This window comes from Cyrtonyx montezumae, unplaced genomic scaffold, assembly GCF_038088225.1.
Source record: "Cyrtonyx montezumae isolate F1298 unplaced genomic scaffold, pur_monq_1.0 scaffold_0, whole genome shotgun sequence".
In the NCBI taxonomy this organism is placed as follows: Eukaryota; Metazoa; Chordata; class Aves; order Galliformes; family Odontophoridae; genus Cyrtonyx; species Cyrtonyx montezumae.
In genome coordinates, this window is record NW_027071824.1 from 51993365 (window position 1) to 52020287 (window position 26923).

General features: G+C 46.9%; 2 protein-coding genes across 3 annotated transcripts in view; one reads left to right on the top strand and one right to left on the bottom strand.

The window, feature by feature from the left end:
* The window catches only part of SESN1 (sestrin 1), a 66889-nt gene extending 45407 nt beyond the window's left edge, over positions 1 to 21482 (top strand). Inside the window, exons 2-11 of one of the 2 annotated variants that reach the window (XM_065735248.1) lie at positions 14117 to 14182; positions 15055 to 15255; positions 16172 to 16354; positions 17144 to 17386; positions 18632 to 18779; positions 19220 to 19332; positions 19545 to 19735; positions 19922 to 20066; positions 20755 to 20808; positions 21245 to 21482. In XM_065735248.1, the coding sequence (XP_065591320.1) occupies positions 14117 to 14182; positions 15055 to 15255; positions 16172 to 16354; positions 17144 to 17386; positions 18632 to 18779; positions 19220 to 19332; positions 19545 to 19735; positions 19922 to 20066; positions 20755 to 20808; positions 21245 to 21331 (1431 nt within the window). In that variant the 3' untranslated portion in view covers positions 21332 to 21482. The remainder of the gene's footprint in view (positions 1 to 14116; positions 14183 to 15054; positions 15256 to 16171; positions 16355 to 17143; positions 17387 to 18631; positions 18780 to 19219; positions 19333 to 19544; positions 19736 to 19921; positions 20067 to 20754; positions 20809 to 21244) is intronic. The other variant, XM_065735257.1, reaches the window with a different exon arrangement.
* Positions 21483 to 25325: 3843 nt separating this feature from the next.
* The window catches only part of ARMC2 (armadillo repeat containing 2), a 66683-nt gene continuing 65085 nt past the window's right edge, over positions 25326 to 26923 (bottom strand). The window contains exon 19 of the mRNA XM_065735236.1: positions 25326 to 25829. Coding sequence (XP_065591308.1) covers positions 25678 to 25829 — 152 coding nt within the window. The 3' untranslated portion in view covers positions 25326 to 25677. The remainder of the gene's footprint in view (positions 25830 to 26923) is intronic.

The following is a 26923-nucleotide window of genomic DNA, read 5'->3' on the forward strand; positions in this document are numbered from 1 at the left end:
TCCTTCTGGGCCTTTCCGCACCCACCGTAACGCTGCTCAGTAAGTGTTCAAGCTGAGGTAAGGGCAGCTAAGATGGCTTCTTCTGCTTTGGCGGGAACTGCTCCTGATAAGCACCAAGCCACAGAGGTGAAGTGTTTTTCCACCACACAACCTGAATGCTTTCCAGGGTAATGCACGAATGCAGTCGTGTAACATTGGGCGCTGTTACCAGACTGAAAATATGCTCTGTTTCTCCTGGCAGCTCACTTAAATCTTCAAATCTGTTTTGTTGACTCCATGATCCTTTCACAACACGCTGTTGGCTACAAACTCCCTGAGCAGCTGCCCACTCCCTTTGCCCCATGAGACAACTGGGAACAACAACACAGGATAAAGGCTGGTGTGCTCAGCAAGTTCACAGTAGTGTCATGCAATAGCAGAGCCTCATGTTTCTGTGAGGAGAGGAGGAAAGCTCTATTTTCAGTAAAAGAGGCTTCTATAATACATATGGGAAAAGTGCATACAGCTGTATTTCTGTAAATTCAATGGCAATCAAAACGATACGTTAAATGCTAATAACACCTTGTGGTACTGCACTATTTGGCAAAGAAAACGTGAAAAAGAAATGCAGGAGGCATTTCCTTGCCAATTTCAGGCTTCTGTTTCTCCAGCAACTCTTGATAATATCCCTGACTTTTCAATGGGCTGTGGTCCTGCCCATGCCCTAGGTGCTTAAGCTTGTCTGCAGCTGTTAACTGAGAACTGTGGGTCGGTAACTCACAGCATGAGGATGATTGCTTGAAGGTTGGCTTGGGCACCTTTGCATGCGCTACTCTTTACTGGTGAACTTTTTTCTGAAAGTTTTGAATAGTGACTTGTTTGTGGCTGTTCTTTTTTAAGAACTGCATAAATGTCAAAAAGCTGGCATGCAGAATAGCAGGGCTGTAGGATGACTGGAGCCTGCACCTTTCTGTCATTCCCATACCCAGATGCCTTCTTGACTCGCCCTCTCTTAGAGAGGGATCTTGTGATTCTTCTGTAGTCAGACCTGGACTTCTGCCATCTATCCCATACATGCTGGTTGCTTATTGCCAGGCAGGCCTGTCTGTGCTTGAGGATCGTAGCGCTCCTCTCTTGGGAAACTTGTGGCCAGTAAGACTTTCTTAAAACAAAGGATCATTTGTTGATGCATACAGCAACAATTCAGAGGCAAGAACACTGAGCCAAAAATCTAAATGTATGTTTTGTTTTATGTGAGCATCTGTCTTGTTGTAAGGCAGAGCAAGAGAAGGCAGTCATGTTGTTTATTTCACTAGCAAGTGCCCTTGCAGAGAGGTAGTTTGGTCTTAGGACCCCATAAATAGCACTGACATTACCCACATACGTCCCTGTCCTTTTGCCTCTGCTTTCCACTCCCCTCCTGGAGGATTGTATGGAGGGGGGAGAAAGGAATTTGATCACCTAGGTCTCCTGGTAGTTGGTTAGCTGTGTAGTGTATGCTGTGTGCACACACTCCAGCCTTGGGGTTCCTCACAAAGGGAGTAGAGGAACAGCACTGATCTCCTATCTCCAGTGACCAACAGAACCTGAGGGAACAACATGGGGGAGAGTCAGGTTGGGTGTTAGGAAAAGGTTCTTCACCAGAGTGTGGTCAGGCACTGAACAGGCTCCCAGGGCAGTGGCCTGGACAAAGCTCTCAGACATACTGTCTGCTAAAGGACTTAATTTAGTAGTTGGGTAGAGATAGTGATAGGAGGATGGTTGGACTAGATGATCTTATAGGTCCTTTCCAACCTTATGAACTTATGAACTATGAACTTATGAACTTATGAGTTTTGGGTGGTCCTGTGTGGAGCCAGAAGCCGGACTCATGAGTCCCTTCCAGCTTGGAACTTCCAACTCTATGATTCTAGGTGTCACACACTGACCTACTGTACACGTGATATCAAGGTGGTTAGGCTGTGCCCAGTGAGCTAAGCGTGTTCTGCACATGCTGGAGTTGCTTCTTGTGGCTTTTGTATTCCCAGAATTTGTTGAGCCACATTGTGTATGCTTGGCTGCCTGGGCTGTGCCCGTATCCCCATCCAGAAATATAGGACCTCTATCCTGTGACTTTATACTGAGTCTTTCTTTGGGAAGCTGCATGCCCCTGGCTGCTGCTTCTCTCTGTCCCTCAGAGCAGCTACTTTTAAGGAAGGTTCACAGCTGTGGAGACTTTGTCTATCAGTGTATGTGAAAATGTTTTTATTTTGAGAGAGAGAAAATGGGGAAATGGTTTTAAGTTGAGGGAGGGAAGATTTAGATTGGATGTCAAGGGGAAGTTCTTTATGATGAGTGGTGAGGTACTGGAATGAGCTGTCTGGAGAGGTTTGTTGATGCCCCAGCCCTAGAGAGGTGTTCAAGGCCACATTGGATGAGGCCCTGGGTAATCTGGTCTAGCATTAGATGGGGAGGTTGGTGGCCCTGCCTGTGGCAGGGGGGTTGGAGATTCATGATCCCTTCCAACCCAGGCCATTCTGTGAAACAGGGCAAAGTCCATCAGTCTTAACATATTTGCTACACAAGTTTATATAGGGGCTTTCTTTCTTTCCTGTTCAGGTCAGCTCAAGTGTGGTCAGACAATGAATTTTCATGGCTTGTACAAGAGCATTTTCCCATACCAGGACAGTGTGCTGCCAGAAACAACCTGAAGTCTCGAGTGGTCCTGGTATATAGCATTTTCTCCCAGTACTGTCTTGATTGCATTTCAAAAAAAGAATTAATGCAAGACAGCTATTAAGAAAATGCCTGCCTGGGTGTGTAACACTGCATCGAGCTCTTAGAGCCCTGGGAAAGAATTTAATGTAGAAAACATGGTCCTTGTATGTGAAAGAAAAGAAAGCATATAGATCATACTGCAGTATGAACTCAGGAGATGCAGGGTTTTATTTATTTATTCTCACAGAGCAGAGGATCAACCTCTTGGAAACAACATCCAGCATCAACACGGAATAGTTTTATTTTTAAAACACATCAGGTCTGATTCTAGCCCAGTTCAGCTCAGGGCTAGTTCACTGCTGGTCAGAAATTGTGGCATGACCATCAGGTGGGTGCCTGCTATACAAGAAGCTGCTGGTCTTTCATGTTTACTGTCCCAGCCCAAACTATGCCTTAGCCCAGGGACTCTCATTTGTCACAGCTGAACCTACTTTTAGTTCATGGTAGGGGGAAGCTGGGAACCTCACCTGCTGGCTGTGGACATTCTAACACAAAATGACTCTGGACAAGCTGACATCTAGCCGGGTGATCCTCAGGAGTTCTTGTTTATCCCAAACCTGATGCTGGAACTATCAGCCATTGCTAGTTCAAATTCCAGTGCAGACCCCTGGCTCTGGTTACTCTGGGAGCCCCAGGTCTTATCCCACCCAAATGATTTCTCTTGGATTCAGTTCAGTCTTATTTGTTTTAACTGTCGTGCAGTGATCCCTCACAACCTAACTTGGCCAAGCAATTCCATGTTAGCTACAGCTCTAGAAGTCAGTTTCAGGCCTGGCCAAGTTTTCATTTGCCATGTTGTCTTGATGCCTTGAAGCCCTACTAAGTTGTTACGTGCTGGCAGGTGTCGCTCCAGGGAGAAACTGAGCACATATAAATTTGTAGCTTTACTGACAAAACCTGGATGTGTTTGAATGCTATCACTTCAGATCCTGTAGAACAGATTTTTAAGCTTAAATGTCAACTACAAAAAACATCCCATCTTGAAGGATGTTGTCCCCATTTTAATACTCTTAGTAAAGTGGTGCAAGGAGGCAGTCCTGCAGGCAGCTCGCTGGCAGGCTGGGTTGTCTCGGGCACCCTGGGTGAGCTCTCTGAGCTCACGGAATGCCAGGATCTAGAGATCCTGAAGCATTGCTGTGCTAAACAGAGGCACATGTATAACAGAGCACTCATCAGTAGTGCTCCAAAGCCCTGTGTGCCCACCCTGGGACTCCTCAGAGCTGCCACTTCTGCTGGGTGCAGGGCAGGGGTGGTCCTCAGGGGGAAGCTCCCCTGGGCCCGCAGGGACCTGGAGCAATCATGGGTGGAGGTTGATGTCTTTTTTTTATTTTTTAACTGCTGTAATTAGATAAATGATGTGGGATAGTCTTCTAGGATTATGTTACTTCATTTTGCGCTGTTTTGCCAAGATAATGTTCTAAAGGAGTTGATAAATCCTATTGTATTATTGTACTTGGCTCTGTCTATTAAACAAATACAGAGACAGAATCAGTTTCGAGGAACTTAGAACCTTACAACATCACGATAGGTCAGAAGATTCTAGGAGAATACAACTTTATAGGCATGATTTTTTTTCCTAATGAAGATCTGATGGTTTTCCCAAGCCCACAAACTTAGATAAATACCACATATTATTTGGGTCACAGCTAGACCATGGAAACTGAAAACAACTGATTTTTTTTTTCTCTGAGCTGTATTAAGACATGCCTGAAAGTGTGAAGTGCAAGAAAACCACAAAACAGTTCCCCAAACTGCTCTTACCGATTTAAGGATCCCTGAATCTCTAGGAGTACTTCCCATATTCATTTAGTACTGTTTCATTTGATTTTTACCTTGCTTAAAAAATCAAACTCTAGAAAAATAGCTGAGAATCTTGAAATGCCTTAAATGGCATGACATTGTTTCATTGGATTCTGTTCATGTCACTTCTGTTTTCATGGGGAAAACACTGCATTTATTTTAAAAGAAAGAAAATTGCTTAGGTTTTGGTGGTACTGTGGATGTATGCGAGTTTAAGGGTTGGCTCAAATAATTCTAACTGTATCAAAGCATTTTCCAGCTGTTGTTCTGCTTGTTCTTCTGTGAGGGCTCTGTGGAAGTAAGTTTTTTGTCTGATGTACTCGAAACATCAGAACAGCCAGGTACGAGCCTCAGTTCCTCAGAGTTGCAAGCAGTCTTCTACATCCACACCTGAGCCCTGCATGGGCAGAGATGGCATCCAGAGAGGAGAACAATTTCTGGGTTGTATACCTGTGCGTGCTGCAGGTTTTTGTAGCAACTTCTTCACAGGTCACTGACACAGCATTTCCTGCGTGCTCACTGTAACTTCACAACCAAGCAGCTCTGGGTCGCTTTGATCGCACTCAGTTCCAATAAGCCAGGTTAATGCTTCAGTACTCCTAAAGTTCGCTGTTGATTTCTTTTTTTTCCCCACAGTTCTTGCCACGGTGTCTGATTCCTGTGAGAAGCTACTAGTAAGCCACATTTCCCCATTTTCTTTTCCATTTTCTTATGAGGCTATTTTGGGGGTCAAATGCAGTTCTAAAGAAACAGAAAACAAATTCTTATAGAGTTAATTCAGCTGGCCTCCTCTTGCTTTTAAGGGGCACATTTGCATCGTGCAAAAGGTTTTGTTTGCAGTGGAGTGCCCAGAATGATAAGGCAACTTCTGTCAATGTAGGGCAGGCGTTCCAGCAGCATCTTTGCACAAACACTGGTGAAGAACAGTCTGACAGCATTCCAAATAGTGTAGCAAATAAGGTATTGCATTACCTCCTTGTTCCTAATTGAATCAATTATAAGGACTCCGAGAGGCAGACAGTTCCCAAGGGTGAATTTTCACTCAACTGAGAAAGGATATTTGTCTATTTTCTCTCTGAGGTGAAGGACGTAAGTATCTGAGAAAGAACAAAATGGATCCCAGCCGCCGGTGTGTGAAGTGCTGTGGGTGTTGCTGTGGCTTCGTAGTCTGGGGAAGATCAGAAACCTCTCTAGGCCAAACCAGTGCTGGACAGCTATACGCTTCCTTCAAGAAAAGGAAATTTTTATAAACTACTCCTAACGCACTCTTTTACTAAAGTAAAGTGAAGAGGGTTTAAACCTCAATGTTTATTCCCTCCTGAGAGGGAATGCAGGGCGGCTGCATGCTCAGTTTCCCAGAAAGCTGCAGCCTGCTGGACGTCTCATCTCCTTGCACTCTCCATCCACTGGACAGTTACAGCGAGTTACCAAGGCCAGTTCTGAAACCAGTTAACATATACTTTCCATTTGGGAGAGAGGTGTCTAAGGGGTGAGATGTTAACCAGAGTATTTCTGTGTAGTGCTCAAGCCCTGTCAGCACACCCAGGGAAGAACCCACATTTCTAACGTGGAATATTCACAGTAAGCCACTCCTGTAGTTCAGTTGCTGTTTATCAGCATTGGAGGAGCTGTGTACATTCACCAAAAAGGGAAAGAACAATCTAGTCAGGCATTCTTTCAACCTACTAAGCTTTAATCTGCCTATTTGAGTAGTCTTAGAAACCATAAATCTGTTTTTGTCTTTGCCAAAGCATGAATAATCTTAAGATCTCAGCTTCTTGTAGCTCCGTAAATTAAACCTCATACTTCAGCTGCCTAATAACTGCAGAAGGAGAGGTTAAATTTGAACAAAGTTTGAGGGGGAGGAAAAAAAACACGTGTTGTTTAGAGATGAGAGCTGTAGGAATCATAAGCAAAGGCAGAAGATGCTAGAATAATGACTGGAATAAGCACTGAGTGACCAACCAAATAGTTCAGGGAGCAGATAAAGCCACTGGAGTTGCTGGAGCTTGGCGAGTTGAAGTCAGTCAGCTGTGAGAACAACTCAGATGTGACATCTGGGCCTTGCAGTCTTTTCCAGCTCTGAGAGAAAAGAGGCTGCATTTTTTGTTTTTGAAGGGGTGGGGGTGGCTGCAGTGGGACAGGAATTGCCTCATTTGTAATTACTCAGAAAACCTCTTGATTAGTGCCATGTTATTTGCCTGTTAGAGCTGAAGATGTTGTCGTGTAAGTAGTTTGTAAGCAGCAAGTAAGAGCTATACACAGAAAAACCACATTTCAAGGAGACATGGTTACAAGAAGAGGCAATATCATCTCTCAGTACTGTAAAACTTCTAGTCCTAGCCAGCTTTGCTAAGACCATGGGAGAGAGCACTTCCATGTGCTGCTCTGACCTAACCTCATGATGTGCCTCACATTTTCAGCCTCTTTTCCTCTCAAACAACTTGTTTTTGTCACTGCCATAAGGGTGTCAGGTGCTGTGCCATTCCTCAGAGCCGCTTCATTTTGATGCATACAGCAAGAATTTAGGCTTGGGTATACATCTATCAAATACAGTTTACCTCCCTCTCTGGACTTATGTACTGATCCTAATAATAGGGTACACTTCTTGAGGACAGACGGATCATTTTGTTAGAAATTCAAAGCATTTTTTAATATAATCTTGATGGTTTTTTCTTGACCCGTTGATGGAACGAGATATTCTATTTAATTTAAATTCTTTCATCGCTGTAATTAATGGTTTAATTGCTGCACCTCCCCGGCTGTTAACACGATAAACACTTTTGCTGTTTTAGAAATAATAAGTAAATAACAAAGGGACAGGAGAGATGAGATGCATTTGAAATTTGTTATGAAAAGGGCAGTGGCTGTGGACAGGCAGGAATGAGAGGAATCCATGGGGAAAGGTTCGGAGCAGCTGGTGTGGGGCTGCTTAGTCACGGGTGAAGCACCTGGTGACCTCATCAAGGCGCCAGCTTAGGCGGGGCTGCTCCAGCTCTCTGGCTGAAGAGATTATTGCCCCCATGCTTTCATTGCTGCTGCTCTGCTAGCAGTCGCTGTCCCCTGGGATGTTTTTCGTGGTTAATAATGCCTAACTTGTATTAGTCAAAAAAAAAAAAAAAAAGAACTGAGACAATTATAATAGTAAAACAGAAATAAACAAAACCAAAATCTCCACTATTAAATCTTGGAGGGCTTGCGTGGACTTACAGCAGTAACAGGCATTTGAGTGCTCCTGCTTGGATAGCTTTGCTATGGAAAGAATGTAAGATGCTGGCTTGCCAGTTCTTCAGTTGTCTGTTTGTGCTGAACTTTACTCTGAAAGTCACTGTCAGGCTGAATTGGTACCACTCCCAAGTGACAGAGGGTAAATGAAGACGTGTGTGTGTGCAGGGTCGGGCTTCTCAGGTTGTGATTGAGCTGTCTCCTTTTAGTTTCACTCCTGCGTTTCTTTCGCTGTGGCAATAAGGAAAGGCTGCATTTCTGATGACTTCACCTAGAGAGCACAGATGTTGAATGCCATTATTTTATGCAAACAACTTTTATGGAAGTTTTATGGAAGTTTCCCTGCTTTAGGTGTTGTTCGCTTGAGGTAACTTCATAAGCATATCTGTCATATAAAAAAATGGTGGGTTTTTTTTTTTCCTTTATGATCATTTTACTGGCTGTCTGTATTCTTGCATTGATACATGGTCAAATGTACTGAGGAATGTCTCATGAGCTCAAGCTATGTGAGCTGTCCCATAGGTCTGCCCCCACGTCCCCAGCTGCACGGGGTGCTGCACTTGTCAGTCCCCAAGCAGTCCTCGTGCCCATGTCTGGCCATGGCCTCCTAACACTGCCCACATCACACAGGGTAGCCTCGAAAGGGAAGTCCTCTCAGCATAGGGCTACATACTGATGTGCAGATCAGCACATGGCCCTATTGATTCTGTGCATTCCTTGACCTGGGAGAGTTGCAGATTGGAAACAGTCGTGTGAGCGTTGTGAGGACAAAGCAACAGCAGCAGGGCAGGGTGCTGAGATCCTGCTAAGGGGACATACCTGGGTCTGAGCAGAGCTTATGGACCCAGGCTCTATGGGAGAGCTGTTAAGAATGCTCTTATTTGTCTGTGGCAGCTGTGTGACTTCCTCTTCCCCGTTGTGCGTGCTTGTTCTGACATGTCCCTGCCTTCACCCATCCTGATGCAGAAAGCAAAGAACGTGGTAGAACTTTCTGCTGCAGAGCTGGCTGTTTGATGGGAGAAAATGTCCCTGGGACAGAGAGAAATGTGCATCTGTCAAGTCTGTGTTTGTGGACTGGCTTCCTCAGCAATGTCCAGGTAGGGCTGGCAGCCGCTGTTGGGAAACAGAAACACTCCAGACAACTGAGTGCTGCCCTTTGGATTTGTACTTTTTTTTTTCTTCCAAGGATGTTAACAGACACACTGAAGGGCATAACGCTTCATCTGACATCCAGGAAGTTTTCTTAGGGTCAGGCATCCTTCAAGTACTGCAAGGTTGCAGTGAGGTCTCCCCGGGGCAGCTTTAACGTTAGAACAGAGCAGAATCTGTGCTTTGAGCCGCAGTGGTGCTTTCAGCACCGTCCTCAGTGCTTTCTGCATTTGGCCGCAAGATTTGTACACCTGTACCCATCTGTGGAGTTTCTCAGCCTCAATTTTGCACTTAACAGAAGTGCGAAGTTCAGAGATGTGGAATTTCGTGTAGCTGTGTTGCTACATGACAGCTTGTGAGGGCTCGGGATCGGCTCTGCGGCAATGCCAATTAACTGGCAATGCCAATTGCAGGCGGAAGCCTTTCTCCCCTAAAGGTGTACCTTCAGGGCTACCCTCCTTTTTATTTTAGTTCAAAGTATGTGATGGGGAAAGGGTTTAGCGGAATTTATACCTCTTTAAATGGCAGACTGCTTTCAGAGATTACACGGGCTCCCGTTCAGACACTCATTTCTTCTTTCTGGACGGAGACCCAGCCTTGCGGGGCGGCAGCCGGCAGCCCCGGGAGTCGAGCGGAGGCACGGAGTGCTGCAGACGAAGGCCTGAGCGTTTTGCTGACGGGACTGCACAGCGTATCGCCCAGCCTGCTACCTGCGCAGGATGGCCTGCCGCTCCTCGCTTCCAAGAGAAGGGAAGGACACGCGGGGCGGGCGAGGGGCTCGTGTCGGCACGCGGGGCGGGGCGGGGTTGCCCCGCCCGGTGAGGAGGGCGGCCCGGCGGCGGCGGGCGGTGCGGCAGAGCCGAGCGGGGCTGTGCGGAGTGTGGCGAGCCCCGGCATGAGGCCGGGCAGGGCGGGCCCCCAGCAGCAGCAGCAGCAGGTACCGCGGGCGGAGGGGGGGAACGGCCGCGCTCGGAGCTGCGACGTGCCTTCGCGTTTCTCGGGATGAGCTCGTTGTAGGCATAAGCGCGCTGAGCGACAGCGTTGTTTCGGGGAAGGAATAAATGCTCCCTTAAGACGGTTTGGAGAATCCTTCGCTTCCGCGCATCGGGGCTTTTGTTCCAGCGGGCGGCTCTGAATGCTCCCACTGCCGTCTGCGCGGACTCAGCACCCGGCAGCACCGGCTGCTCGCCTTCGGCATCGCGCGGCCATAAGCGCCTCGGTCAAACTTGCTTCCTCCTGCGTCTCCCACCTTTGTTGAGGCTAATAACGTAACGAGACAGCGTCTGCGAAGCGGCGGCAGCCCGGTGTTCGCTGGGCTCCGATCCGGAGCTTTGCCGCAGGGAGCGCGCCGGCTCGCGGGCGCCGTGTGCGTGCATGTGCGGGCATGTCGCAGGAGCGCAGGACTGCAGCGCCTGGAAGGGACCTCCAGCGGTTATCGAGTCCAGCCCCCCGCCACAGCAGCTCCCTAGCCCAGGTTGCACAGGTAGGCGTCCAGGCGGGTCTGGAACGTCTCCAGAGAAGGAGACTCCACCACCTCTCTGTGCAGCTGTGCCACTGCTCCGTCACTGCTCTGTCAAGAAGTTCCCACTCATTTGTGTGGAACTTTCTATGCTTCAGTTTGTGGCCATTTCCCCATGTCCTATTGCTGAACACTGCAGGAAGGAGTCCAGCCTCATCTCTTTGCCTACCGCTCCTTAGATATTTAAAGATATGTTGTGCTGCTTGAGGGACATGGTGGCTGCAGATGCTTCAGAGCTAGATAAATGAGCAGAATAGGAAAAGGTGCTGGTTCAGTCTAGCTCCGTCTTTACAATTGAAGTAGGTGCTGCAGAATGTTTTCTTCACTGTTTGAAAGGAGTTACGGTATTTAATCTGTACTTTTTGTTTCCGGATCTGTTTATTTCCCAAACCTAGGCGGCTGTGTTGGCGCAACTGAAAGTGCCTATCAGCCTGGAGATAAGCACAGAGAGAGATCAAAAAGGCAGCTTGTCCTGAGAGGTGAGGGAAACTCCAGCTCTGCAGCCTGCCCGCAGCACAGCCCAGCTGTGGTGGTTCGTGGGTGGGAAGCAGGAGCCAGGCACGGTGAGGGCTGCCAAGTGCTGCCTTCTGCCTGAAGGGTGGCACCGGCTTCCCACGCCTTGGGATGATTCCCTGCCCCTTGGAGATGTCAGGGAGCTGCAGTGTGAGGAGAGCAGGGTGGCCTGAACATTGCGCATCCCGGTTAGCATGGAAAATTCGTGCTTGAGTGGCCATCGCCACGCTCATCCAACCAAGGTTTTAGGAGAGGTTTTGTGACAGGAGGCAGGGCCTCAGCTGCGGGGAGCCTATAGATGGGAAAGGGGGTGGGAGCTGAGAAAGCGTTTTAGGCTCAGCTGTGCAGCAGCAGCCGTGCCCGACCAAGAGCCCGGCATCTCTGCTTCTGTACTTGGAGGTGGAATCTCTGATGTCAGGTGTCTGTTCCAAAGTGATACTTTTGGAGAGGTTCAGAACCAGAGTTGATGATGTTCTGTTACCGGTGGTGTTGAGGCATGTTGTTCTTGAGGTATTAAATACACCACTTAAACATTTGCCATTCAATTTTCCACATCAGGATTTTCCTTAAATTTATTAGCAGTGCTGTTCCTGACGAGGTAGTTCAAAAACTTCCCTGAAGGTGGCCTTGATTCACAGTCCTAGGATACACAAAAGCTGTAAGTAGAGGGAATGCCTCTACTTGTAAAAGATGTAAAAGTGAGCCAGACTGGTGCAGAGAACAGTAAGAGGGAAGCATCGTGCAGCATGCAGACTTGGGTTGTTACCTCTCTATCTTCTCAGAAGAGAGGAGATGTGTATGAATCTGCATCTCCTGGCTGAGAAGGCTACGAGCAGACACGGTCCCCTGGTTAGTGTGTCAGTCTAAGACTTGAGAGAGCTTGGCTTGAGCCATCAGGCTTCCTGCAGCAGCCTTGCTGAAGACACCTTGCCTTTCTGTTTCTCTTTTTTGTTTGTTTGTTTTCTAAATAGGAGAACATGCCTTATCTCACAGGAATGCTGCACGAATAAAGTAGGAGAGATGCACAGATACGGTGGTGATGAGGGATGAGATTCAGAAATGTCAGGTATATAATGTACATGGTTCCTGTGGAAATTCAAACAGTGGCAATGCAGAGATGTGAACTGCATCACATAAGCCACCAGGGGTGGCTTTTCTCTGATTTCTGAGGTGGCCTCACAGCATTTTTATGGCCAAAGCCTCACTTCCCTCCAGAGGTGCCACTTTGGTGTGCAACCTGGAATCACATCAAAATTGCTTATGCTTTTGTAATAAGTAGAATAAATAGTGCTTGTTTGTGGCTGCTGCTCAGCCTCACTTGGTTGGGTGCTTTTTGGGCTGCATCTTCATGGGAAAAGTTGGGTGCTGTGCGCTGCCCTGGCCACGGTGTGCCTGGGAAGGGATGGCTGGGAGCAGAGCTCCTTGGGCTGAACACATTGGAAGAGCAGCTGTGAAGTATGGGAATGTGGTAAAACTAAGGGGAGAGCCTCTGGGAGTGTTGCTGCTGTGCTGCTGGTGTTGTATGGAGATGCTGGGAGCACTTGGAGGTGCCTGGTGTTTTGCAGGTGTGGGAAGAACGTGGCTGAATACTTATTCTGGGGGGGGGGAAATAGTGGAAAATGTTTTCTGAAAGGTCTGCTATAGCCTGTAGCTGGGGAATGACTGTTTTCAGAAGACCTGGGGGGAGGAGGGGGAGGCTTTCACTTCAGCCTTTCTGATGGAATTGTCACATGCAGCATAATCATTGTGGTTCGGCCTCTTTTGGGACAAAGGAGGAGCGAAATGCAGTTGTCAGGAATCAAACTTCAGGGTGTTCCTCTTGGAGTGCTGGAGCTGGCAGGTGCTGCAGCCCACCTGCTCAGTGGCATTGTGCACACAGACATCTCCTTCACTGCTGTCTGCACATGAGATATCCCTGATTCCCCGGTGCTGTGGCAGCCGGGACAAGGAGCTGTCCCTGAGCTACTGGGAGATGGCATTCTAAGAACTAAATGCCATTCCTCAGTGACAAGTGGCACTGCCAGCAGCTTAGCAAAAGCAGTTCGTGAATGTCAGGACCTTGAGGAAGAAAACTGCCTCGCAGGCCTTGCCGTCCCATGGAAAGGTGAAGAGGTCACAGTGGGAGCTGTTTGTGGTCTCCATTTATCCCAGTGGGACTGGAGAAATGAGAGCACCCGCCTGGGATCCAGTGCAGTCCAGTGGCATTTGGCAGCTCTGATGTGGATGTGCACTGATGTTTGTGAGCTTTTGGAAGCTGTTTTTTCATCTTAGGGGAAAGTTCAGGGGACAGTAACTGATTAATAACATCGCTGCTCGTGCAAATAGAAACCTCAGCTAAAGAGAGAAAAAAACGCAGCAGTAAGAGAGACAGGGATTGCTCGTTTCTAACAGCCTTTATCTACGTGGGGAAAACATAGCAAAGTTTGAAACTGGATGTGGCAGGCGGCTCTTGGGGGCTCTGTTTGCATGAAGCCTGGAAGAGCTGTGGGTGCTCTGCCGTGCCCAAAGTGCCCCAGTGCCTCACATAGGTTGTGCAGCCCCAGCCAGAGCAGGGTCAGACCGGTGCCGGCCATGGAGTGGGATGGGGCCGTGGCAGCATGCAGGGAGCGGCACCTGCCTCTGCCTGCAGCCACTTATCACAAAAAGAAAGGTGATGGAAGCACAGATCGGGTACTTTTGGCAGTTCAGGACCTCTTTGAGGTTGGGGAAAGAGCGATCTGATGAGGGTTACAGCTGTCTGGTTTCCTGACAGATGCACAGCCCTGTGCTCGTTCTGTATCAGTGGCACAACCGCACGGCGGCCGGCTGTGTACTGAACAGCGTGTCCTGGACACCATGCCAAAAATGCTGTGTGCAACTTTGCTGTGAACCAGGTTGGAGTGTGTGTGTGTATGTATATTTGTGTGTGTTTTCTGCAGCTGACAGGGCCTTTGTTGTTGGACTTCTCTGTCGCTGGAGTGGGACTGTGCACTGTAAACAAGTGCGCTACTTATAAAGCACTTGGAGGAAAATAATTTGCATTTGTACAAGCAGTACAAGTAAAAGTTCCCATGGCAGCGGACCCGAAGTACCCAAATAAGCTCTGCTCTGAATGACATATTCCTTTCTTTCTTGCAACCACAGCTAAAAGCTGTTTATAACCGAATGCTGAGATGGTGTGTTTTTCTTTTCTAGGAACTCGGCATAAGAATTCCTAGACCACTGGGACACGGACCAAGCAGATTCATCCCAGAGAAGGAGGTGCGGTGGTGTTTTCAAGTACACAGTGAACTTTATGCTTTTAAGGAATGCTCTTTTAGTAGTAACCCACACTTGGTTTCAGGACAGCTGCTGAACTGCAGAACATTTTCACTTGTGTTCACATTCAGTCCTGGTGAGATTTTGGCCACGGTTCTGATAAGCAAAAGCAGCGAGCCCTGGAATAGTTACGAAACCTCCTGTTCTGCTGTCCAGCAGTAGAGAAACCCAATGCTGTTCTGGGGAGGGAGTGTCTGTTTCCTTGTGAACGTCTGGATGCAGTTTCCTACTGGTCCTCGAGGTCCCTGCCCCTCTATTCTGGGGGTTAGTTTTTCTTGAGCCATTCCGACCATCTGTCAGACTTCAGAGTGCAGTGGCTGAGCATTTCTGGTGCTTCTCATCAGCTGGTAGGAGGATTTGGAACAAGAGGGAGAGTCGCTGATATGCTTGTGTGGTTTTCTAGGAATTCCTGAGCCTTAAGCTTCACTCTACTTCTTTCTCCCTTCTCATCCTGGCTGGCTTCTTGTTTCCTTCTCGTTTCCCTCAGTGAAGTTTTTTCTTTTCAGCTATCTCGCTGTTTTTATAGAAAGCTCAGATGAATTTGGGGCATTTGAGAAAGTGAAGGTGAGGGTTAGAAATGAGTAGTCGGTGTTGCACGAGGGAAAGCAACAAAAAGGCAGAAGTCTCCCTTTGCTGGTGGTACGAGTGCTTGGGATTTTGCATGCCTTGCCTTATGTGTGCTGGTTTGCTGCTGTGAACAGCTGTCTCCTGTAACTCCTTTCACTGGGGCTCTGGGTGCTTTGGCAATCCATTTGTTTACTGTTACAGTGTCGTGCCTGAGACAACACGGCTAATTGCTCTTTCTGTTAAATCAGACCGTTCAAGTGGGGAGCGAAGACGCCATGATGCACGCGCTGTTTGCAGAGTCTTTTGCTACGCTGGGCCGATTGGACAACGTTACCTTGGTGATGGTTTTCCACCCGCAGTATCTGGAAAGCTTTCTGAAAACTCAGCACTACCTGCTGCAGATGGACGGCCCGCTCCCCCTTCATTACCGGCACTACATCGGGATAATGGTACGCTGCAGCGCACGACAGCAAGCAGAAGCAGCCACCTTGGCAGCTCTCTGTGATCTTTTTTGCTAGCAGTTCCTACTGCCTTTTGCAGTTTCTGGTTGCTGAGGCGTTTCGTTAGAAGCTGAGGGGAAGAACAGAGTAGCTTTGTTCCTGTCTGCTGTACAAATTGTTTTGTCAGATCAGCACTTGATGTTCAGTGGGAATGCGAGGAAGAAAACAAAAATATGTTATAAAAATATAAATCGTTTATTTTTGGTTTCCTTAGTATCTCAGAAACTGGTTTTCAGGATAGCTTGTTTGTGTGCATGTTCCATCAGATGCACCTCCCTCTGACTTACTGGTCCCATCCTCTGTTTCTCAATCTCTGTTCTGAGCAAGTTGTCTGCCCGAAGTGATTTTTTCATTTTCAATCTGGCAGTGCAGCGACCTTTGCCTGCAGGAGTTATGTTAAAGATCTGGGCTGCAACTAAATTGGATGGGAAAGAGCATTACTGTGCCTCTTTTCTGTGCTGAAGAGCTGCCCTTTAGTTCTTCTCACTCGGTGTTTTTAAGCCTGCTCTTGTTTTAGCTGGTAAAGATTCATCTAGAAGCACTGTTGTTTCCTCTGCTCTGGAGGAAACTGTGCAGTATGACACTCTTACTGCAGCAGTGCAATGAGTCTGTGCTTGTACTTCTCCCTGGGTGCAGGCGTGTTGCACCTGCGGCCAGCATCATTAGAGTGTATACAAATGAGGAATATTTATGGTGTGAGAACAATCATCAAAATGGGCAGATGTGTTAATCTTTTTTTTAAACTCAACCTTTGAACACTGCAAGTCTTACTCTTGAGCAGTCTGAGGAAACGATGACTTAAGTAATTGCCATAAAGCACTGACTTACTTGGTTTTCTGTATCGCAATCATGCGTTCTCTTCTAGGCTGCAGCCAGACATCAGTGCTCTTACCTTGTTAACCTCCATGTGAATGACTTCCTGCATGTCGGCGGTGACCCTAAATGGTTGAACGGCCTGGAAAATGCACCGCAAAAACTGCAGAATTTGGGAGAACTGAACAAGATGTTGGCTCACCGACCCTGGCTTATCACCAAGGAGCATATCGAGGTAAATCTTTCAGGGAGTAAAAAACAAACGTATGCTTGTTTTTCAGTGAAGGGCAATCACAGATTTGTAGGGCTAGGAGCCAGACAGGGTGAGGGATGTTCTGTCCTCACGAGGGCTGCTGGAGCAAGCTTTCCTCCTCTGCTCTTCCCTTACCCCTAGCACAGAGGAGGCAGGTGCTGGGGCTTGCTCAGCACTGCCTGCCAGGTGCAGAGCGGGGGCAGGACAGCGGGCTTGGGGGTAGATGCACGCTCTGCCAGGAGGCCTCAAACCTCCCACACTTTCCTGCCTGAAGGGGAAGTGGGGGTTTGAAGCTTCTTGCTAAATGTGGTGCATTCCACCCACAGGGATGGGATGGAGGGAGTCCAGCCCTGGTGCCAGGTTTTAACGCAGCTGGTTTGCCAGGAGTTGCCAGGATTTTCTGAGTTTCAGGGGACCAGCAGAAGTAACATGCAACTCTTGTGGTTGCATTTTCATCAGAAGTGTGAGATTTCAGCACAGTTCAGCCTGGTTTCTGTGCAAACCAGATGGTGCTGAATGAAAACCACGTCAGTTTCAGTAGCTGTTTGGGGACTAGAGAGGGGAGAGAAGTCATCCCATGTGTGCCTTAACCCTGGGAATCTCTGTCTGGCAGGGCACCTGCGGCTGGGATGCAGAGCAAGCTAGTGACAACAGAGAGTTAGGAGGCAACTGTGGATGCTGGCAAGGAAACGCGTTGATAAATTGCACGAAGGTGGAATCATCTGAACCCTTTTTTAAAGTTGGTTCTTTTGTCTTGTGTTATTTTTAAAGCAACTTTTGAAGACAGAAGAGAACAGCTGGTCCCTGGCAGAGCTGATCCACGCTGTTGTTCTCCTGACGCACTACCACTCCCTCGCTTCCTTCACATTTGGCTGCGGAATCAGCCCAGAGATTGACTGCGAAGGCGGTCACACCTTCAGGCCACCTTCTGTCAGCAACTACTGCCTGTGTGATATCACAAATGGCTACCATGGGGTGGATGACATTCATGCCAGCCCAGCTGCAAGTATTCCGGTAAGTGTCTGACTGAACAAACAATCTCTTTCGGTAGCAGCAGTTTCTTTGAGAACTGAACGCGCCAAGGATGCCTTTCTGTGCAGTGAGAGTGGGATGGCTTAGCCTAATCTAGATGAAGAGCAACCAGTTGAAAAGAGACATTTAGGAGGTGCTGAAATGACGCTGCGGGAAGCCACCGAAGGAAGAGACAAGAGATACAATCTCTCTGTTGTCTGCTCTTTGTGTCTCGTCTGTTTGCCGAACTGAATGGCTGCTGCTGACCTCAGCCAGACTGAGATGCATGGCCTAAGCAGCCATGACCAGGAGTGCTTTTCTTTTTTCCACATGTGCAGTGGAAAGTTGGCTCTTCCTTTGAGTGCAGCGTTTGATGCCTTGAGGTGTTTGTGATGCATCACACACCAGATCTTTCACCGTTTTCTGACCCTGTGTCTAAAACAGTCCTTCCTGCCTGCGGCACTGTGCTCACTGAGCTGTGCTTGCTTCCAGTTGGTGAGGAGCATGATGTGAGAGTGGTGATAACAGGATATTTTTGGTGTGGGTTCTTTGCGTGGTGAGACTTTACTGTAATGGCGTTCAGATTTGGTCTGATGAGCTTGCTGGCTTTCTGAAGGAGCAAGCTGACTGCAAAAGGCAAAGAGGAAAGGGGGAAAATAAATAGTGTAAATTGAAGAGAACTTCATCTTGCTTTGTGCAGATGGATTTTTATAGAACCAGATATTAAATTAATGGTATATCATGGTGGTGACAAAACAACTCCTGTGAAATAAGATTATATACCACTAGCTGCCTTTCAGACTTTGCTTATGCACTTACACTCACTCTTACCGTTCCCCTCAATGTTTTCTTCAGTATGTGAGCAGCTGGGAAAAAAAGTAACAGTTGGGCAGTAAATTGTGGTTACTTCCTCTACCAGACTTTCTGTTACAGACCCTTGTTTTTCAGTTGTTAAGCATTTTAGATTAAGTAAGAGAATTCACTTTCAGTACAACCGCTTGTTTCAAAAAGCTTCAACTCTTAAAATCTACTAAAAATACCAGGGATCTTTCTGAGAAAAGACGATGACTAAATGTGAGCTCTTAGGTCAGTACAGATTTCTTTCAAGAGCTGTTTTCCTAGAACAATCAGTTTTTGGAGATGTAAATGAAGGACACAACTGTTGCAATTTTCTGGCTTGATTATTTCTGCCTTACTCATCAGTTGGTGTTACGCAGAGGAATGAAATGTTTGTGTCACCTTTTTAAGACTGCAGAGTCTGTCTGTGAAGTTGAAGCTCTTATGGAGAAAATGAAGCAGCTGCAGGAGTGCAGAGACGAAGAGGAAGCCAGCCAGGAGGAGATGGCTACGCGTTTTGAAAGAGAGAAGAGAGAAAGCATGTTCGTATGTTCTTCAGGTAGTGCAGATGTAGTGTGTATATGTTTATACTGTTCCAACTTGCTTGAAGACATACATGGCATTGCAGGAGGAAAGCGTTAGATGTCACACACGCCACGCCATTACTTTGAAGGGGTTGAGACTGGGAGTGCTTTGCTTTCTTCTGGAAATGCTTAGGAAAAAAATAAAAAGCAAAGTAGTGCCAGGATTGAAGCGATGTACATAACAGAGGAAAAGATGCTTGCCTGCAAGAATCTGGCTGTTTTTTGAGGAGCCTCCTCTAAAAAACATAGTTGCAGTCAGTCATGCTAAGCCACACCAAAGATTTTTAATATCTGGGAAGCCCAGTGAAACTGTGTATTTATTTTTCCAAATAGAAAAAATCCCATTCTTCTCTAGTAGTTCCAATTCCAGTGAGTTGTTACTAAAATAGCACGATATTCTGTTTGAAATTAACAGAAGATGAAGAATCAGCACCAACACGAGATGTGTCTCGTCACTTTGAGGACACCAGCTATGGTTACAAAGACTTCTCCAGACACGGGATGCACGTGCCCACCTTTCGAGCTCAGGTAAGCAGGATGGAGCTGCTCACACGACACTTCAAGTGCTCTCTGTTTGCTGTGCCAGATACCAGACCCAGACATTGCTGTGCAGTAGTTTACAGTCCCGGGGGTGAGAAGACGTGAATGAACAAAAGCCCTACAGTTATCTGCCCTGAGAAAAATGACTTTAAAGCACCAGACCTTCACAAGTTCATGTCTGCATTTGTTCTTGTTCTAAGGATTACTCTTGGGAAGACCATGGCTATTCCTTGGTTAATCGCCTTTACCCGGATGTGGGACAGCTACTTGATGAGAAGTTTCACATCGCTTATAATCTGACTTACAACACAATGGCCATGCACAAAGATGTGGATACCTCAATGCTAAGACGAGCTATTTGGAACTATATTCACTGTATGTTTGGGATAAGGTCAGTTGTATTCCTTTGTCAGATTTGCCAACATTGGCTTTTATTTATTTATTTATTTACTGAAGCAGAACTCTTATTAAGCAAACGTGCGTGGTAATTGACTTTTCTCACAGGGAGCTACAAAAAAATGCAAGTGAAATAACTGCTTCTTGAAAATGAAAGTGTGTTTCTTTCAATTCTGAACAGATACGATGATTATGACTACGGTGAAATTAATCAGTTGTTGGACCGCAGCTTTAAAGTTTATATCAAGACTGTGGTTTGCACTCCTGAAAAGACCACAAAAAGAATGTATGATAGCTTCTGGAGGCAGTTTGAACACTCTGAGAAGGTACAGCGTGTGTGTTGAGAAGGGCAGGGGTGGGAGATGTGTTTGCCCTGTTAACAGCACACCTACCCCAGCCAGCGTTTGGCCGACACCGGCGCTGGGCTTCTGCTTGTGTTCAGCAAATAGTACCCGACTGAAATAATCTTTTGTACTGAACGTTTGCTAGGTAACAGCTTACCTCCTTGTGAAAATAGTTGGATACCCAGTTATAATATAGGGGTACTATAAACGATGATTTAAGGGTAGAAGTAAAATAGTACATATGGTTGTTCGTGGGGTTTTTTTGTTAGACTTACAAGCTTTCAAGCACATAAACCCTTCTTTAAAGCCCCAAACTTTACATCTCATGGGCTGGGCATGTATGTATGCCTGAATGCTCTCAGCAGCCTTTCTCACCATCATTTCGGAAGCAGTGCCAGGCACAGCTTGAAGAACAAACTTTCAGCCAAACGTTTCTCACTCCCTCATCACTGCATGGTTCCTGATCTCCCCTCCACAGAAGTGCAGTACTTGCACTGAGAGACGGGCTCTCTGTGGTAGCTGCCCAGAGCTTCGCCCTCAGCACAGGCAGTAGTTGTATGGCATGTTAAGATTTCCCCTGTGCTTCACTGCTGCTTCCCACCCCCCACCATTGTCCAGGTGATAACTACCTGTGTGTAATTAGCTGTGTGTTTCTCTCTCTGTCCCACAGGGGCAAACGACCTTACCACCTCTTCCTTTGCTAACAACCCCCTCCGCTCCACAGGTACCAACCACCCTTTTGCCTTCAACTAATTAACTAAATGGAGCTACACTTCCGTTAATTGTTTCCCAGCTGCACATAGTCAGCTACTGCTGAAGGGCTTCTGTGCTTGAAAGCTTGTCTGGTTTTCTCCCAGCTGAAGCAGTTGGCCTCCTACAGGTTACCCACCTCTTCTTACCAACCTGGCCCTACTTGAACGCCCCCGTACCCCACTGCTCCGTTGTGCTGCAGCGGCGGAGCACCTCCTAAATCTTTCCTCCTGCAGCAAGCTTTACTGATAGAACTAATTTAGTTTTCTGGGTAGCTGAAGCACGCAAAGCTCTCCCCCCTGCTAAGGCAAAAGCTAATCTGAAAACCACAGCCCCACAGACTTCCTCTTACTGAAGTACATTTCTGTGAGTGCTTTGTACAGAAGAGTGACTTCTTTTCCTTCTGAAAGGTCCATGTAAATTTGCTTCTGGTAGAAGCTCGGATGCAAGCCGAACTACTTTATGCTCTGAGAGCTATTACTCGCTATATGACCTGATGTCTCCGGCTGCCTGTCGACGCTGGAATGTTCTGCAGCTGCAGTACGGCAGAGGAAGATACGAAGCCTCAGGACCAATGGTAGCTATAAATTAAGATGCCCGTTGTGCCATAACTCCCTTAGTTTCAGCTCTTTCCACGTTTGGACAGCGGACGCTTGGCAGTTGAAAAGGCGGGGCTGTGCTGAAGTGCTGCCCGCTGCGGGTGGCTCGGCTTCAGCCAGCACGGGGCGCCCTATGGACTTGTGGCAACAGCACAGACGATAGCTGTGTAGATCTTGTAAGGCAAACACAACAGGAGTTGGAGCGTGAAAAGAAGTGGGACTTGATGACATTTGCTTTCCCTACGAGAATAATTTTAGAAAATCTCGATGCTGCTATTTGTGCTGGCAGAGCAAACGGAGAGGCTGTTCCAGCTGAGCTCAAAGTGAAAGCGAGCACTGCTATTGTCTGAGCCTTTATCGTGTGTGGTTTCCAAAAAGCCTTGTTATTCAGATTTATTTTTAATCACAACTAAACCTCCTCTGTCCACACTGATGATTTGAAAGGTAGCAGTCGATTTTCTCAAATAGTTTAGCCTTAAGATGCTGTAGGACATTCGTTCAGCATTACTGGGTGAGCTCCAAAGTGCAATGGTCTTCCTATGGAAAGAAGAGGACGTGGTCCTTAGAGCTTTGTACGGCCCCGGGCCGAGCTGAGCCCTGCTCGGGGGCTGCGACGAGGGATGGAATGTAGCTCCAGGCTGCCAAACAGCCCTACCGTGTCACGTGTCTTACTGATTTTTTGCCGTTGCTTAAATAACTAGGCTAAAAACCATCTATTTTTAGTAAATCAAAACACAATTAAAATGCTGACATTTAATATACGGTGGTTTCGGAGAACGCATGAATACTTTTGTATGAGTGTGAATTGCTTTTTAAATATGTCAGTATTATTGGTCTTTTTTCAATAAAGATAACAACTTTTTCTCCTGGTGTTTTTGTGTGGTTTAGCTTTGCGTCTGTGCTCTTGTTTACACACTCACTCTGGTACAAACTGGTTTCAAATGCTTGAAACAGTAACTGAGCAAAGGTACTGAAAGTGACAAACCCTGACTTTTCCAGCAGTCTAAACCGAAGGAATGGAGTTCCTCACTACATGAGGAAGAGCTGTCATCAATCAGCCTGCCAGCCTCCCTCAGTCTTTCCCTTAGTCCACCACCTGCTATTCAGGTGTGTGGGGCTTTCTGTTTCCTCACAGGTTTATCTCACAGCTGGACAATGTGTCCAGAAGGGTGCTGTGAGAGAGGGTTTCCGAGGCCTTGCTGTGAGCTGCAGAGCTGTGACAAACTGCTTTGGACACAGCCAGCTGTGACAGGGTCCTACTAACCTCACACGCTGAAACTCAGTAAGGCAGGAAATAAGTGGAGCTACCCAGCCCCACCAGTAGAACCGAGCTAGCTCAAACTGGTTTCTGCTACTGCAGGACATTCTGACAAGTTTTAGGCTTGTAGTCCAAGAAGCTGAAACATCTAAAATGATCTAGGGGAGAAAGATTAATAAACTGTCAAAAATTGTGACTAACAGGAAGCATCTGCTATTTCCTCTTAACTAAAAAGACAGGATTTCTAATGTTCCAAAAACAGAGCAAAACTTTCCTGTCTAAAAATCAAGCCATGCCTAAAGACGTACCAAAAAAAAGTGTCTTCCCAATTTGGAAATTGATTTTCTGTGGCATCTGGTGCTCTTGGTGCTCAATTATTGGCTCAGAGGTAAACATGCAGACTTCCACAAAGCCTCACCTGTCCATGTCCAGCATGAAATCTCCAGCCACGAGCTGGCAGATGTGGGCACCCTCTTCCTTTTCAAAGAGTCAACAGTGTGTGCGAAGGGCTTCCTCCTGACACATCTGCAGTGTGCTTACACCAATCCTAACTACACGCAGAGCTGCTTACCTGAGAGTAAGGGTCCAAAAACATTTGGCTTTTCCCACAAATGGTGTTAAGGCATTTGAGGTCCTAAGAGGAAGAGCAGCAGGGCTGTTAAGATAAGCAGCATCTTTATAGACATGTAAATGTTGAAGGTGCCAGTGCCAGTCACACTCCAGGAAAGTAGCAGTTGGCTCCCAGTGCACGGAGCAGAAGCTGTGTGTGATGCTGCGGGGGGAGGGTGAGGAAGAAGCCACCACGCCACCACTGCAAATGCTAATGTGTGAGTGGCTGCTGCAGGCTGTCAGCCCTGAGCAGCTCCTGCAGAGCTTCAGCACATGGCCACGCAGTGCAGCAGCTTCTGTGCACGCAGAGAAAAATACGTCAGCGCTCCCCATGCACCGTGGGGGAGTAGTGGAGGCAGCTCGACTCACTCCAAAAGATGTAGGTGGGGGAACCTGTCCAAAAGGCCACGGAAGGAAACGGTGTGGCTGTGGCCTTGCTCCCAGGACAGCATGAGCACACCCAGTGTGCACTAGCAGGAGGGGCAGGAGCTAAAGGCTGGTGGCTTCGTGGGCCCCATTAGGCACTAGTAAAACAAAAACACCATTTTCTTATCAATCATTTCCACTTACTTACAGGAGCGTGACAGACCATCTGCCTATGGGCATTTCACAGTTCTCCCCAGCAGCCCCTGGCTTTACATCTTCATAGTTTCAGTTCAAAATTTTGCACGTGTGCTTGAGAACACGCTCTCCCAAGGCAGAAAAGAAAATAACAGTGCAAGAGGTTCTGTGCTCGGTCTCTAAATAGAAACGTCTCCTGAAATCACAACAGAACTCCTGCATTTGTCATAAACAGAATGACATAGAAAATGCTATAAGAATACAGCCAAAATTCAGCATTTTGTGGCTTAAAATTATTAAGAGCTTTGCTCAGATAAAGACACAGACCTGAGAGGCTCCACAGGTGCTCCAAGGCCTCAGCTGTCCTCTCTGCCCTCCCCAGCATTCCTATGTGTGCCTCCTCCTGGGACTGTCACAGCACAAACCCATCTTCTCTCTGCAGTTTGGGACATCCCATTCTGCTGCACTCCAGGACTCTGCTGTTCACTGTTCAGTTGCTTGAGTTACTGAAATAACTTGCGTTTACTGAAACAACTAACATTTTCTTTGAACTCATTTTAATTGCCTACATTACTGCCATCGCAAGGGCTTTGAGCAAGAACTCTGATTCAGGCTGCCTTCTGATGGACTGATTTCTCAGTGCTGATCAGAGCTCCTGACAGGACTTAGCCACGAGGTCTGTTTGCTGCATCCCCACCCTGCACCACGCAGCATGGTGTTCTGCCTTCTGCCTTGATGCGAATGCCAAGAACAAATGCCTCCAGCACTCTCTTACCCATCGTGCCTTCTTTCATGCGCCTCAAAACCATATCCGCTCTTTTGGCCAAGGAGCAAACGGGGCATTGAAACTGTTTATCTCCCCTCTCAACTGAAACTGAAATGGCAAAAGAACAATAATAAGGAATAACAACAGATCTTTTGGGGTTCAGCAGAACTGCTGTCAGAGCCAAACCATACTAAGCAGCTCTTCTGCAGACTGCAGCAATGAAGGCTGCCACGCACTACCAATAAACAGGCCAAGAGCAACCAGAAGGAATGGGAACTATGTAGGGGGCTGCCCTGGTTTTGCCCCATTCACGGAGACGTGAGCCTGGAGGACACAGCCAGAAGCACTGGCACACACAGCTCCTGGGAACTTAAGAACAGCTCAAGGAAGCACACACCAGACCAGCTGAAATCTTATGTTGGATGCCTGGGTGCTGGTATTGATCCAGAACAGCTCCTTACCTGCACAGTCAGCCTACATCCCAACCACTGCAGGAGCTGGGACACCCCAACCACACAGCATCAGGTAAACAAAGAGGGATCTCCAAAGAGCAACTTTCCTTCTATGAGAGCCTTCAGTGTGAAGAGTGAATCCTGTGATGCACCACTCCAGTATGCCCACCCTAGCACTTGGGTTATTCTGTTGCAGAATTCCACGTACAGTAAAAGCATGTCCAAGTCTTCAGGTAAGAGATGGCTTCTGACATGCAATATTCTTTTATGGCACGCAGGATCTGGGTACCCACTAATAATTCACCTTTTAAAACGAGAAGTTCAACAAAGTCTTCTTCCATTTTGCCAGACAGGAAAAATCTTATTAAATGGGCTCTTCAGAAACTGAAATATATTCTAAAATGTAATTCCACATGCAAAAATTTCAGACGAGCTCGCTCAAAAGATAGTATACCTTATATAAGTGCTAGGCTTTACCAGCTTTCTAAACATTCACTTCCTGTACTGTCCAACACATTTACCAATGGCAATGTATACTGGGAAAATATAACTGTACAATCTACATTGCAAAAAAAAAAAAAAAATAGCCCCAAAGTGATTAAAGTGCAGTAATAGTTGCAGTGGGAACAGAGGAGCGATGGGTCCGAATTCTGTCAAGAAGCTTTTCTGCCACAGGTTTGAACTCTGTTTCCCAGTACAGTTTGTGGTGGTCCCCTCTGTTGAGGCCGTTATCCAGTGCTAGCTCTTCATCTGTAACCAAGGAAAACATTGTTGGTTTTGAGTAAATACTCACCCAATGATGTATTTGATGACCACAGCACACACAACTTATCAGCTGTCTACGCTCATGGCTTCAAACCAACTCTATACTTAAGAAAAAAGGAAGCATCACTGTCTGAAGGACATAGCTTCACTTGGAAATAAAGGATGCTGATGTCAGAAGCATGGTCAAAAGAACATAGCAGGTTATAGTCTTTATGCTACAGCTCAGCTGTGGCTCTGAGCTGTAACAATCAGCCTGGAAACCACATCAGTTTTAGCGTTACCCAAAGTAATTTTGCTAATGTCGGTAATCCTATTCATCTAACTATGGCTCTTCCTTTTTTCTGTGGCACTGATTTCTTTGCCAATCTGGTTTCTGAAGACTTTATCAAGCTATGTCCACTCTTGCATTTAAAGCACACCAGTCAATATATTACTGACGGCCTATATAATTGTATATTATAATTATAATTGGGCGGTCTTAACAGGGACAAGTGATGTTAGGAATGGAAGGAAGACATCGTAGGTTCCTCCCCCTCTGTTTTGCCTGAATGTGGCAAAATAACAAACCCTTACAGACAAAAAGAAGTCAGGCTGCAGCCAGTAGCATACTCCTGTATCAGGGATCTATAAACACAACTGATAACGCTGAACGAACGTTTCTATCCAAGAGTTTAGCATGGTCTAAGAGGCCACAAATGGGCCAAAAATGAAGGTGCAAGCCTCCAACTAACGGGCAGCATGATGCATCTTTGTCCTAGACTACGAGAGCAGCAGATTCACAATCTGTTAAACAGTAAGCTTGAGGAGAGCCTACTGACTCTCCCAGCAGTAAAAGACAGCTGAGAGCTGGAAAGAAACTTTGGTTACCCACACTGAGTCAAGACTTAAACAGCAACAGTTCACAATTAAAAGAATGACCTGCTGGCGCAGAGCACATACCCTGAGTTGCAATAGCTATAAGAAACTGTTACTAGTGGATGGAGATGGCTCCATTTCACAGGAAGTTACCATAACAGCAAACAACATCCCATTTCCAAGCCACTACGCTGTTTCTCAGTTATAAGAATTAAAGAGATGCT